The 15,081-nt window shown below is 41.9% G+C and overlaps 1 protein-coding gene across 1 annotated transcript in view; it reads right to left on the bottom strand.

Moving 5' to 3' along the window:
* Nucleotides 1-10,321, bottom strand: part of SLC22A23 (solute carrier family 22 member 23) — a 226,133-nt gene extending 215,812 nt beyond the window's left edge. Inside the window, exon 1 of the mRNA XM_089682214.1 lies at nt 9,270-10,321. Coding sequence (XP_089538340.1) covers nt 9,270-9,833 — 564 coding nt within the window. The 5' untranslated portion in view covers nt 9,834-10,321. The remainder of the gene's footprint in view (nt 1-9,269) is intronic.
* Between the last annotated feature and the right edge of the window lie 4,760 nt (nt 10,322-15,081).

Below are 15,081 nucleotides of genomic sequence, written 5' to 3'. Positions count from 1 at the left end.
AAATCATGCCCCATCATTGGTTTCAGTGGGAGAAATAGTGCCCCATCATTGATGTCAGTGGAAGAAATAGTGGCCCATCATTGGTGTCAGCAGAAAATATTGTGCCCAATCAGTGGTACCAGTGGAAAAAAATCATGCCCCATCATTGGTTTCAGTGGAAGGAATAGTGCCCCAAGGGTCAGATAAAAGGCAAGCAAAGGGTCACATCCATCCCGCAGGCCACAATTTGGAAACCCCTGACTTAAATGATTGGGCTAGTGTTCTAGGGGAGTCTTCCTGATGAAACAATGGCCAAGGGTTGCAAGCTTTGAAGACTTTTACCTACAGGTATACCAGCTCATATGTTTGGCATGGCAGGCTGGTACCTCTGGGGAGGTGAAATACTATTTTTTAAAATGTTACTAAAATCTAAATAAAATAAAGCATCTACAGCCTTACTAAAAAAATAAAAGTTTAACCAATCCTTTTTACACCATAATGCATGCTATAACTCATGACCGACTTTACAATGTGCGTTTCTGAAATGCACCGTAGATGTGTACTGTGGTGCCCCCCCAAAACACATCATCAGTGTATTGCAAAGCACATACGATTCATTTTGCATATGTTACAGTGTGTTGGCAGTCTGTTTATATTGAATGGACTGCCTAATGCAACATGCTTCATGTAGGAGAAGGTGTGCAATGCATTGTTATAGAGTGTACTGTCCCTAAAGTACTATTCAAAAAGGAATCACAAAGACATTCCTGAATATTGACATCACTTGGTAAGTATGCTGATTTGCTAAGCACTACATAACAGGTGATATGAGCACTGACAAACAGCAATTCAGAATAACAGGTACAGCACACTGAGACTTACTAGCAGATGCAGACACACAGAATGGTACAACTTATTATCTGGCCAGAAAAGTGGCAGCTCACAAAATTCTAGGGCTCTGAAAACTCCTTTATTCTCAATACATTTTTTTTTCTGGGCATCTTTTTCTTCACAGGTAAACACAAACACAGAGAATATTCAAGTGCCTGTATGAAGTATGAGGAGCTTGACATGGTATAGCATATGTCATTATAAAGAAGATACAAAAACTGAATAAATGGCAACTAAAGTAATATAATAAATGGTGGGAACAAGAGAAACCAAGGTGTGTAGTTGCAACCACTAAGAGAAACTTGGGTTCAAAATACAGGTTCCAGACTCCCATTAACAAACAAGAGGTGAAAATAAAGAAAATTAGAAGCAAAGGGTGGGGGGGCAGTTTAGGAGATGCTGGTATGCCAGGATATAAACATTTTTTTTTTTTTTTTTTATAGTATTACTAAAGCCTTGATTTTTTTTTTTAAGCTATGGCACTTGAGCAGAGGACAATAACAATTTAATTAAAGCAAAGTGCAGAAACACTTACAATTTGCTGTGTTTACAAGCAAAGCATATTGTGTTTTTCTCAAAATTGGTCTTTTTTTGTTTATAGCGCAAAAAAAAAAAATGCACAGGCAATCAAATATCACCAAAAGAAAGCTCCATTTGTGGGTAGAAAAAAAAAAAGGACATAAATGTCATTTGAGTGTAGTGTTGCATGACCGTGCAATTGTCAGTTAAAGTAAAGCAGCGCCGTATCGTGACAAATGGCCTGGTTAGAAAGGGGGGTAAATCCTCTGGAGGGCAAGTGGTTAAGGAGAGAAAAAGCAACAGACAAGGTAAGTGGCCAGGTCGCCGGCTATAATTGTTATAATAAAATCAGGATTTAGAAATATTTTAATAAGACCGCTGGAGTCAGTCTTGTAAAACAAGGGGCAGCAATGGGAAGCTCTAAGGCTCCATGTACACGGGACGTTTGGAAAACACTTCTGAACAATGGAAACTGACTGCTGGAAAACGTAGGTTAAAAAAGCATCTGTTTAGCTGCGTTTGCATACCGCGTTTGCGTTTAGAAGCATTTTTTTAAGACCTTAGGAGACCTTCCAAAATGTCCAGAATGCACTGAAAAATAGTAAAAAATTAACTATTTCAGACATTTTGAGAGAAATAAAGACAGCAGAAGCAGAGAGAGCAGTATGTGTTGAGATGACCTGTCTTTTCTGGTTGTATTCATTATGGATCCCATCAGGAGCATAATGCGGCACGTTCTACCATTTTTTCCTTCACACAAAACCTGGAACTGATGTACTGGGTCCATTTGAATACATGGAAAATGCTTTGCATGCATTTCTGATGATGAAAAAAGGCTCTGGACAGCATTTGGATATGGAACAGTTAAAAAAAGCTTCTAAACGCAAACATTTATAAATGCGGTTAGCCGCGTTTACAAGCGTTTGGTATTTGAAACGCTGATAAAATCTACTCCGGAACGCAAGTTTGGTGCGTTCAAAAAAAGACTGTAAACTTAACTGCCTGTAAACGACATAGTGTACATGGACACATAGCAAAACATTAGGATGAATTCAGGGGCTGCTGAAAAAAAAAGCAGAAAAGCTCCTGAAAGTGAGTTTATCAGCTGCAGTGTACATTATTATTATACAAGATTTATATAGTGCCAACAGTTTGCTCAGCGCTTTACAATATAACAGGAGACAACACAGCAACAATACAGCTCAATACAAGAGGGTTAGGAGGGCCCTGCTCCTTGGAGCTTACAATCTAGGAGGGAGGGGCTAGTGGTACAAAAGTAGTAACTGTGGGGGATGGACTGGTTGGAAGAGTAGAAGATTCCACTATTAGCTGAGGGCAGGATAGGCTTCCCTGAAGAGAGAGGTTTGCAGAGATCGCCTAAAAGTGAGCAGAGCAGGCGATAGTCTGATAAAATGCAAGTGTATAATACAAACGCACACGTTCCTGCGTTAAAAATGGCTGTGTGTGTATAAGTGGGTGCTGCAGCGACCGTTGGCTGGAACCGAACAATATCAGCAAGGAAAAACGTCACAAGCACACCAAGGATCACCAATATGGGACCAATATTGGTGATCCTTGGTGTGCTGGTGACATTTTCCAGTCTGATAAATTGGGGTAGAGAGTTCCAGAGGATGGGGGAAGCTCTGGAGAAGTCCTGGAGATGAGCATGGGAGGAGGAGACAAGGGAGCTAGAGAGTAGGAGGTCGTGCGAGGAGCGGAGAGTATGGTTTTGGTGGTATTTGGAGACAAATGAATCCTAAATGTACCAGAACTTATAGTGCCTTCAGTGAACATACAAAGTGAAACCTATTAATACAGCATAACTAGTGAAATGCTGGCCTATAGGGTATTTTTTTCACGGTCTTCCTGAGCATGTTGGAAGGTCCTGAACCCAGATTTGAAAATTGTGAAATGGAACTTGTAAGTCAAAGCATTGTCATGGCCTTCTTTAATGCAGACGTTGAGGAATGTGGGTGGATGACAGCACTCTGAATTTGGAACTGGAATACACCATTAGCATATTGATAACCAAGTGTTCAGGGGCTCCTGGGCTGTCAGGAAGATGAAAAAGATACGTGCAGGCATCTCTTGGCATCTGCTTTTCCCGGTTATATGGCTGATGAGATTTATTTTGCTACAGGCTCACTTTAAAATAAATGACAACTCAGATGCGGTATAAGTGATGCTTCTGATTATGGTTCAGCTTCACATGAAGTTATATTTCTGGACAGATTTTTCATAAATCAAGCGCTAAGCAGCAAGCAATGTTTAAGCAATAATTACAAGCAAAAATCCTGCACAGTGTATCGATCTATTGTGAATCAAGGCCTGAGTACTTCTACAACATCTCCAAAATGGAAAAAAACAAACCATTGTTCTTCATGATTTAAAGTAAGACGAGTGCTGAATAAATTGAAGTCTGGCAAAATATAACAACTGTCACAATACATTCTGCTCAAATACAAAGAAAGTAATCTTACATATGTTAGTGGCAAGTGTGGGGATCCCATCACACGGGTGGGAAAACCTGCTACTCCTTTGTGGTGGCTACTTTCAACTTTCAATAGAAAAAAATGTTCTTTATTATGTTGGGCACATAAAGGAGCTACCTGAATCCTCCCATATGACATGGTATATCACAGACCTATAATCTCACTTGTCTGCGGGAACTCTCCAGCCTGGCTCTTAAGGGAAAAACACATTAATAAAGAACTTCAGACTAAAAAGGACAATTATTTCAAGCCTGAGAAAGCTTTTCATGTTTTGTGGAGCAGTCCATGGTTCTGGCAGCAGCTCCCATGCCATATAACAGCTTCAGAAACGGCCATTGACTTTTGTGAGGTAACAGTTATATATTTAGGGAGCCTCAGCTCTGAATCCAAACCTGAACACTTCTCACTGTCTGTGTGAAACAAGACATATGAGTGTCTCAGTGGTAGGCAGGAGAGATTGCAGTCATCCTGTGTCAGAAACCATGCCAAAGCTCCCACTGCCAACCTGACTTCAAATTTCAGCTGATGGGCAAAACATCCTTGGAACTTAGCATCAAGTAGGGCTATAGTAAAAGTGGTTGTAAAACGCAGTCATGAAATATGAACAAAGCATATCCCTCTACAGCATGTACTTGTCTCAATTAAGAGCACTAAGTGTGACTTCTGTCTGCTACTTCTTTCCTCTGCCATGTTTTCCTGACATCAAGAGAAAAATGGTGACAGGGGAGGGACCTCCATCTGATTGACAGCCTCAGCTCTGTATCTATGAGCTTTGTGGAAGTGATGTGTCTCTTCCCTCCAGTCAGCTCTCAGATCTCCCCTCACTGAGCTTTGCAGTGTGTAATTTCAGCTCTCCACCCTTTTTTTTCTGAGCTTTCAGACAACTTTAAAATGCAGCACGTTGAACATCTGTAGACAAGTGAAGGTTACAGATAAACAGGTACAACTTATGTAGGAGAATTTGCTTTCATGGCTTCTCTTAAGAGCTGCAATTCCTAAACCCTTCTTCCAATGTGGATATACATACCCTCAAATTAAACCGGAGATTCCAGTGGGATTCAAATCAACGATCCTAGTACTGCCAGTCGGAAGTGCTAACCATTTAGCCACTGTGCTGCCCAATATATATATATATATATATATATATATATATATATATATATATATATATATAGTGCCTATATATATGGGCACTAGTTCTCCCACTGACTGACACCACTGATGGGGCACCAGTCCTGCCACTGACACCAGTGATGGGACACCAGTCCTGCCACTGACACCAGTGATGGGACACCAGTCCTGCCACTGACACCACTGATGGGACACCAGTCCTGCCACTGACACCAGTGATGGGACACCAGTCCTGCCACTGACACCAGTGATGGGACACCAGTCCTGCCACTGACACCAGTGATGAGGCACTAATCTTCCACTGACACCGATAATAGAATAAAATAAGAGGTGGGGCTCTAATAGGAAGAGGTGGAGCCTAAAAAGGAAGGAGTGGATCTTAAACAGGAAGGGGTGGGGCAAATTAAGACGCGGAGGGGGGTGCCAGATTTTAGTCTTGCCTAGGGCAGCACAAAACCAAAATACACCACTGGGTGGCAACCTATCATGGCACCACGCTTGAATTCACTGAGCACTTGAGAGTGACCCATTCTTTCACAAATGTTTATAGAATAAGCAGTCTGCATGCCTAGGTGCTTGATTTTGTACACCTGTGGCCATGGAGGTGATTGGAACACCTAAATCCAATTATTTGGATTGTTGAAATTTAGTGTACATACACACACATTTTTTCTACTAGTTTTAACCTTTCTGCAGGGATCTTTAAAACGCAAGATTATTTTATATATATATATATATATATATATATATATATATATATACACACACACACACACATACACACACATATACATACACACACACATACAAATACACATCAGGACAAATGCAAATATTTGTACAGGAACATAAGGAGATTTAAACATAACCTTAAGTACTGTATATGCATAGCTGACATTGAGGGGAGCTTAGTCATGACAAAAGGAATTGCATTTCTACAAGGTGACAATCTACTCTGTCAACATGCTTGAAATAGTTTGACTTTCTATTCCAGCCCTCTTTACACATGTCATTAAACTGTTACTTTTAATTACTAATTGTCAATGTTTATTTCCGCAGAAGTAAAATGGGAACTACTCCAGCTGGACAAGTATTGTAAAAATCTAAAAAGTAATTAGTATTTTGGAAACAAATAATGAATCATTTCCTGTCAGCGTTATCAAACGTTTATGGCATTGACCAACACAGGTTTTCAAAGAGAACAGTGGTGGGGGCTTAAGATGGCTTGATTTAGCAGTGAAAAGCAGGACACAGTACTGAGATTAGATTTTCTCAGTGTCAGCTAATACATCCACACCAACCCACCCTTTAATGGGGTCCTATGTGGCATGAGCTTCAGGCAATATTAAACCCAAACTTTTGTTGTAGCTCTTCTCAGTCGATAGCTAATGGGGGTTTCATTATGTCTGACAGGCAGGAATAAGTAGTTAACATTTTACCAATTACTACATCATATACAAAGCAAATTAGAAGATTTGAATTGCATATTTGGAAAGCAGCATGAAAAGACCAGCCATTCTCAATGGGGGTTATGTGGAATCCGATTCCTCCAGACTTTTCTAGGGGTTCCTTGATCTCATTAACCTTCCATTTATTGGTACCTGGATGCTTCCAAAGCCAATGACACTTGACAAAGCAAGCTGCATGACACCAAAGTTTTTTAGCTAACTGTAAGGGTGCCATTCTGATCATGACTGTAAGAGGAGCATCCTTCCTAATGGCCGCCAATGTAAGGGTACCTCCAATACAGTGATTTTATTACACCTGTAGCTTATTTCAAGGGTTCCTCAAAAGTAGGAGTTTGAAAACGGATGCTATAGACAATAGACAGTGTTTTATTTTTTTTCAAATAAAGTGGTTAGACCGGCCTTTCTCAGCCTTTCTACCTCTGAGGAACCCCTGAAATGATTTTACATTCTCAGGGGACCCCTACTCAAATGATTTCACCTTCAGCTCATAGTAAATAAGCATCATATATAAATTGTACAAAGCTTTAAATAAATTAATAAATGCTGTGGCATACCTAAACTGTTTGACATCTAGGCCAGAACATTTTGTAACACCCACGTTTTATATGACATAATTATTTTCAGTAATTAAATGAAGAACAAAATAAATGTAAATATTGAAAAGTGTGGTGTGCCCTAATATTAGTGGTCATTGTAGCTGTAATCCCTTATATTGGTGGTCATTGAAAGATTGTCCTTTTGCACTGGTGGTCAGATCAATTAGGAGAGTAGAAGATCAATTCTGCAGTGCTTACCACTCAAGGAAACCCTAGCAACCTCACAGAATCCTGATTGAGGAAGGCTGGGTTAGACCCTCTGTTTTTGTTGAACTTTGCCTTCACTACCTGCCTCTGTGACCGGAACACAAGTGAGGAAAATCCACTCTACAGGAACAGAGGTAACTATAAAAACCTGAAAAATTCTAAAAACTTTATTTTAGTAGAAGAGGTCTTAATTGCCATTGGAAAGATGGGGAAACAGACTACAACAAAAATGTAACAGAGTTTCTAACTTTTCCCTACTCTACCCAAAAACTAAAGGAACTCTTCTGCCTGGATTTCTATTTCAAAATAAAAATGTTGCAACCCGTAAGTGAAAAAAATGAAGCATAAAAATCCATAAAAGGATGAAACATCTAAAGAAAGATATAAAAATACCTACTCCGCACCCTGATTTGGAGATGCTTCCTGGAGGTACCAGTAACATCACTGGGCCTTACCACAGGATCTTGGGAAAGCTCAGGATCCCAAATCTAAGGAGGTGTTCTAGCATTGTGATTGTGTGATTGAGCTCATTCTTGCAAGATTTGGGATTTTTTTTTTTTTTTTTAGAGATTTCACTGTGCATTTCCTATTTTAAAGGTTTTCATACAAGCCCTACCTTAGTGATCTGCAGTTTTTTTTAGCAAAGCAAAACAAGATTGCAAAACCAGTTGTTATAGTGCAACTTCGTGTTTCTACAAGTTTCTTACAGTAAATTATAATTTGCAGGCACATATTATTAAAATAACAGAAACCGTGTAGAATAATACTGCTGTGATTGGTTCTATAGACTCTGCACTGTAAAATATGTCAGCATTATATAAATATTTTAGCTGTATGATACCCGGTAAGTCATGTCTGATTCTTGGGGATTCTATGGGTTAGCTCTCTAGGTCAGGGTTTCTCAATCAAGGTTCCATGGAACCCCAGGGTTGTTCCAGAGGTTGTTAGGGGTTTCTTGAACAATGAGCAATTTCTGCCTCTCAGGTAAGTTCTCACTGACACATTGATCTTTTTAGCCATCTAAAAGGGGGTGATTCTTCCCAAGGACCACAAGTGTAAAGAGCGTCTTCTTGGCCATCACATTAATGTATCATAAATTGGAGATATAGTCATTTAGCAGGGGTTCCCTTAGACCAGAAAGTTATTTCAAGGGTTCCTCTGTATTGAAAAAGGCTGCTCTAGACACTATGACTGATATGCCTTAGAATTTTCTTGGCAGGCTTTTTTTTTTTTTACAGGGTAGATTGCTATGACTTTCTTCAATTGATTGGTCTGGAAATGGCATACAGAATGTAATAATATGTACATAGCCAATTGATATGCACATACTAGAGCCAACTTAGACAAGAACCAATTAATCTACCAGCACATCTCTGGAGTACTGGAGGAAACCAAAAGTACCTTGAGGTAACCCACACACAAAAAACACAAAAAGAACATGACATCTCCATGTGGGTAGTGTCCAGGCCGTGATAACCAAAAACTGTGGATGAGCTTAGGCTTGACCCAAACTTAACCCAGAAGAAAGCGGTCACTCCTGCCCAATCAGCTGTGGCCAGGGCACTCAGCATCTGCACCTACACAAAGGGATGGAGATGCTTGTTATACCATTGTCCTCATATGGCCATATGACCAAACCCAAGTGGCCAATGTTCAGACCAAACCCAAGTGGCCAATGCTCAGACCAAACCCAAGTGACCAATGCTCAGACCAAACCCAAGTGGCCAATGCTCAGACCAAACCCAAGTGGCCAATGCTCAGACCAAACCCAAGTGGCCAATGTTCAGACCAAACCCAAGTGGCCAATGTTCAGACCAAACCCAAGCTTATCCCTACCAAGGATCCAAGCGCCAAAACCACAAAGCCACCGTGTTGGCCCATATTCTTATTACCTGTAATGATCACAGGATACCTGGTACAATATATTATATCAATGAGAAGTACAATAGTGTGTAGAGCAGTTAGTAGACCCCAGGAGGACTTACCTTGCTCACTACATTTTGGACAAGGCCAGCATGGATTCGATAGGTCCATTCATGACACAGGCAGGAGTCATTGTTGTTGGGGGGCAGTGTGCCAATGATGGGGGATGGTGTGGTGGTCGGCTGTGGGGGTGGCACTAGAAGTATGACCTCTGGGACAGGAGTGATGGTGTCATTCCCTAGGTACAGGTGGCTGTTATGGCCAGTGTCCACCACCACGGTCCCATTGGTCTTGCACCACTTATCCGGAATGTCCAGGAGGAAGAAGTCTGAGAACTGGCTGAAGCTGAGGAACAGAGCCGGGATCCAGGTGAGCAGCACCAGGCGCTTGTTGAAGGTGCCGAGTCCCCCCACAAAGGGCAGCACCGAGCCATCGAAGTCCACCAGCAGAGGACTGCACCGGGAGCCCGGGTGTGCTGGGGAAGCGGGGGCGGCGGACATCTCCTCCGGTAGGGGGATCGTAGTGCTGGAAGCTGGTAACACAGAACCATTCTCCTCGGCCTCCGGCTGTCTCATCCAGCCGCTCTCCCGGTCCCGATCTATGGCCATGATGCCGCCTCCTGCCATGGGCAGCCGCCGATCACTGACAGCATGCAACACTCATCAGCCAGCTCTGATCACTGATCCCTCCTGATATCAGCTCGTCCGATCCTGCCTAGATCACCTGCGGAGCCCTCCACATGGGTCTGATCAGTGACAGTCTATGGGGTGGGGGCTGATCACCTAGGGATCGGTATAGACTGGGATCTGCTCCTCTACAGGTCACCGATCACACCTCCTCCTGTCATCCAGCCCCCTCCTGGCTGCACACCTCCACCGATCAGGACACAAAGTCCCCCCCGTGTGACATGTGAGCGGATCCGGTACAACAAGCCGGCGCTTCTACCCGGACCAGCCGAGTGTCAGTGCCCCATAGTGGAGGAGGAGATCCGCCTGGAGACTGCCAGAGGTGAGCCGATCACATCCACAAAGGCCAGCTCATACAAGACATCCCCACCTCCTCCCACAGCCGGGAGACCAACAAATCTCATTCGGCCGGTCTGTTCCGTGTAAGAGGCATCCCAGGATCCCTGCAGACGGGCCGGCTCCTTCACTGTCCGCTGGGGGGCGCTGCACAGCTGCTCAGGCAGGCTTCCCATAGATATACATCAGCTGCACTATTATTGGGGTGCTCTTCTTCCATCAACAGTGAGGGGTTCTCTTGTGCCATCCGTCTACCTCCACCAATTGCCCTCCAGAGGATTTACCCCCCTTCCTGACCAGACCATTTTTTGCGATACGGCACGGCGTTATTTTAACTGAGAATCGCGCGGTCATGCAACGCTGTACATAAATGAAATTTACGTCCTTCCCCCCACAAATGGAGCTTTCATTTGGCGGTATTTGATCACCTCTGTGGTTTTTATTTTTTGCCCATTAAAAAAAAAGACCAACAATTTAGGAAAAAAAACATAACTTTTTTCCTCCCACAAATGGAGCTTTCATTTTGTGGTATTTGATCACCTCTGTGGTTTTAATTTTTTTGTGCTATAAACAAAAAAGACCAACAATTTAGAAAAAAAAAACAATATTCCCCCCCACAAATGGAGCTTTCATTTGACGGTATTTGATCACCTCTGTGGTTTTTATTTTTTTGTGCTATAAACAAAAAAGGCCAACAATTTAGAAAAAAAAAACAATATTTTTTCCCCCCACAAATGGAGCTTTCATTTGGCGGTATTTGATCACCTCTGTGGTTTTTATTTTTTGCGCTATAAACAAAAAAAGACCAACAATTTATAAAAAAGAAAACAATATTTTTTACTTTTTGCTATAAAACATATCCAATAAAAAAATTAAAAAAAACAAATGTTGTCATAAATATGTATTGTAAATGTATTCTGCTACATGTCTTTGCTAAAAAAAAAATCCCCATAAGTGTATATTAATTGGTTTACGTGAAAGTTAAAGTGTCTACAAACGGCGTTATATATATGGGAATTTTTATTCGTTTTTTTTATAGTAATGGCGGCAATCAGCGACTTATAGTTTGCATTTGAAATTTTTTTTTTAACTCTTCCAGTTCCCGATGCTGTCCAGAGCCTTTTTTCATCATGAAAAATGCATGCAAACCATTTTCAAAGTACTCAGATGGACAAAACACTGAACACAGGATGTTCCTACCAAACTTATCACACATTGTAATGACCATTCACACCTCAAAATCCTCATGAAGACCCCCTGTCAGGTGGCCTTAATGACTCACTCCACCAGACACCTTTCCCACCCTTGGAAACAAAAGAAATTTTACTGAGTAACTCACACCTAAGCAGGGGTGGACTGACAACTCATGGGGCCCCCGGAAAATAGGGGATCATGGGGCCCCTGTGTCCTTGCCCAAACTCAAAAAAGCCTATGAAAAAGGTACCAGGGGCATCTCATGGGGCCCCCTACTGACCTTGGGCCCTCGGGCAGTGCCCGAGTTTCCAAATGGTCAGTCCGCTCCTGCACCTAAGCTAATCTCAACACATATTGCTGTCTCTGTATTTCTCTGAAACAGTCTGAAATAGTTAATAATTTCCCACTTTTCAGTGCATTCTGGGCATTTGGCGAGGTTCTTCTGTGCTTATCTTTAAAAAACGCTTCTAAACATAAATGCGCATAAACGCATTATGCAAATGCGGCAAGCAGATGTTTTTTAACCTACGTTTTCTAGCAGTCAGTTTCCATTGTTCAGAAGTGTCCCGTGTACATGGGGTCTTAGTTGTAAGGAAAAAGGCAATGGAATGGTGGAGGGGGGGGCAAAGAGGTGACAATGGTTTTAGTGATTTGGAAAACTGGGGTCCAAATTTAAAGTGATCCTAAACTCTAATTTTTTTTTACCCGAATGCATTCACTGAATTAAGGTGAAAAAAACCACTCCACTAACTGTCCTACTCCATCCCTAAACCCTTACCTGCCTCCAGCATGGCTCCTCTCACTTCCTGGTCTCACTGGAGACACTGAGGGTAGTGGGAGCTATAGGCCTCTACTGCTGTCAGTCAAACGTCTGTGAGGAGGGAGTGAGGGACGTGGCTTACCTGTGCATAGATGCCTCTCACGAACCTGGCCTAAACAAACCTCTTGCTTTCAACTGGCGTAAACAAAATTTCTGAAGTTTGAATACATATGTAAAACCTAAAATATACTTACCCTAGGTCCACACTAATGCGGTGCAAGCTGAATTCGGTTAACAGTGCGATTTCAGGAGACGCTCCAGTGCGAGTTGGTATTGGAATCTCCTAGAATCCACAGATGCAGTTTCCATTCAAGTCTATGGCGCTACAAACCACACCACACTAAACTCGCACAGGACACTTTTTCAGATCACATAGGATTTGCACTGCATATACAGTATGTGAACAACCTCTATAGAAACTCATGTTCTTTCACTTGTCATGCGATTCCATGCTTTCTGGAATGCATCAGAAATCGAACTAGGGCTTAAGCAGTTAAGCTCCAGAAGATTTTACCCCCTTCATGACCAGGTTATTTTTTGCTTTTTGGCACTGCGCTACTTTATTTGCAACACTGTATGCAAATTAAATTTATATCTTTTTTTCAAACAAATAGAGCTTTCTTTTGGTGATATTTGATCACCACTGGGTTTATTTTTTTAATTTATAAAAAAAAATACTGACATTTTTACAAAAAACTAACTTTCTTTACTTTCTGTTATAAAACATATCCAATAAACATATAAAAAAATAAAATTTCTTCATAAATTTAGGCCAAGATGTATTCAACTACATGTCTCTGGTAAAAAAAAAAAATCCCAGTAAGCGTATATTAATTGGTCTACGTGAAAGTTATAGTGTCTGCAAAATATGGATTATATAATGGATTTTTCATTCATTTATTTATTTAATATTAGTAATGGTGGCAATCAGCAACTTATATGGGCAATCTAACGCTGGCTGGGAGGTGCACTAACTGACTGACACTGACATCAATAGTGACCCTGATACAGAGATCAGTGCTAATACTATACACTGCCACTGTGCAACTGACAGTCAGTAGGAAGGTGCTAACATCTACGGGTGATCACGGGGTTAAATGTGTGCTTAACGTACTGTGTGTGATATGTGCTGCTTGTACTAAGCAATCATGTTTTCATTTCCCTGCTTTGCAGGGAAAAAAATCTGCAGGAACACTTCTCTGTGTGCAGTGCCCAGTATTGTTTATCAACAATAGGCACTGTTCTGTGAGCAGGTGAGCTGATCACCTGGTCCCAGCCATCAATCATTGGCTGGGACCTGCTGATCAGGTTGTGCTGTGCCGAATCACAGCACAGCCAGGGCGGTGGGTGCACACATGCGTGCCCACTACCTGGAAGCGCAAATTACATAATAGGTACGTGGCCCAGCACAGGGAGCCTGCTTTGCCACCATACCGCCATGTGATATGGTTGGCAAGTGGTTAACCACTTGCCATCCAGAGGATTTACCCCCCTTCCTGACCAGGACATTTTTTGCGACAGGGCTCTGCGTTACTTTATCTGACAATTGCGCTGACATGCAACACTGCATCCAAATGAAATTTACGTGCCTTTTTCCCCAACAAATAGAGCTTTCTTTCAGTTGTATTTGATCGCCTCTGCATTTTATATTTTTTGCGCTATAAATACTGTAAAAAAAAGACCAACAATTTTGAAAAAAAAAACCTATATGTTTGACTTTTTGCTATTAAACATGTCCAGTAACAAAATGTACAGTTGTGACCAAAATTATTCAACCCCCAATGCTGTAAAGGGGTTTAGGGACTATAGTGTACATTTGGAATTGTATTCAGAATCAAATCCTACAAGGACGTTGTAACTACCCAAATGCAACTAAAATGACATCAATTGTTTATGTAATACAGTAGTAAATGGTTCTTATGTGGTTTCTTCATTGCCACAATTATTCAACCCCTTAAAGACTACCACTCTGAAGAACAGAGGTTCATACAGGTGCTTTCCATCAGGTATTGAAAACACCTGTGGATGTCACCGAGCAGCAATCAAGCATAATAAGCACCAATTAGGCAGCTTTAAAATGACTGTGATACTCAGCTCCTTCTAGACATTTACTGGTGTGGTTACAAACATGGTGAAGGCAAGAGAATGGTCCAGGAAGACAAGAGAAGAGGTGATTTCTCTTCACAGGAAGGGCAATGGCTATAAGAAGATTGCAAAGATGTTAAACATACCAAGAGACACCTTAGGAAGCATCATTCGCAAATTCAAGGCAAAGGGCACTGTTGAAACGCTACCTGGTCGTGGCAGAAAGAAGATGCTGACTTCGACTGCTGTGCGCTACCTGAAGCGTAGAGTGGAGAGAAGTCCCCGTGTGACTGCTGAGGAACTGAGAAAAGATTTGTCAGATGTGGGTACAGAAGTTTCAGCCCAGACAATAAGACGCACACTGCGTAATGAAGGCCTCCGTGCCAGAACTCCCAGGCGTACCCCCTTGCTGTCTCCAAAGAATAAGAAGAGTCGACTGCAGTATGCCAAAAGCCATGTGGACAAACCACAAAAGTTGTGGGATAGTGTTCTGTGGACTGATGAAACAAAATTAGAACTGTTTGGGCCCATGGATCAACGCTATGTTTGGAGGAGGAAGAACAAGGCCTATGATGAAAAGAACACCTTGCCTACTGTGAAGCATGGTGGAGGGTCAATCATGCTTTGGGGCTGTTTTGCTTCTGCAGGTACAGGGAAGCTTCAGCGTGTGCAAGGTACCATGAATTCTCTTCAGTACCAGGAGATATTGGATGGAAACGTGATGCAGTCCGTCACACACCTGAGGCTTGGGAG

This window comes from Staurois parvus, unplaced genomic scaffold (genome assembly GCF_062004578.1).
Source record: "Staurois parvus isolate SC_StPar_1 unplaced genomic scaffold, SC_StPar_1.0 ptg000287l, whole genome shotgun sequence".
In the NCBI taxonomy this organism is placed as follows: domain Eukaryota; kingdom Metazoa; phylum Chordata; class Amphibia; order Anura; family Ranidae; genus Staurois; species Staurois parvus.
The sequence above is the reverse complement of the archived record's forward strand: the minus strand, read 5'-3'. Positions and strand labels throughout refer to the sequence as shown.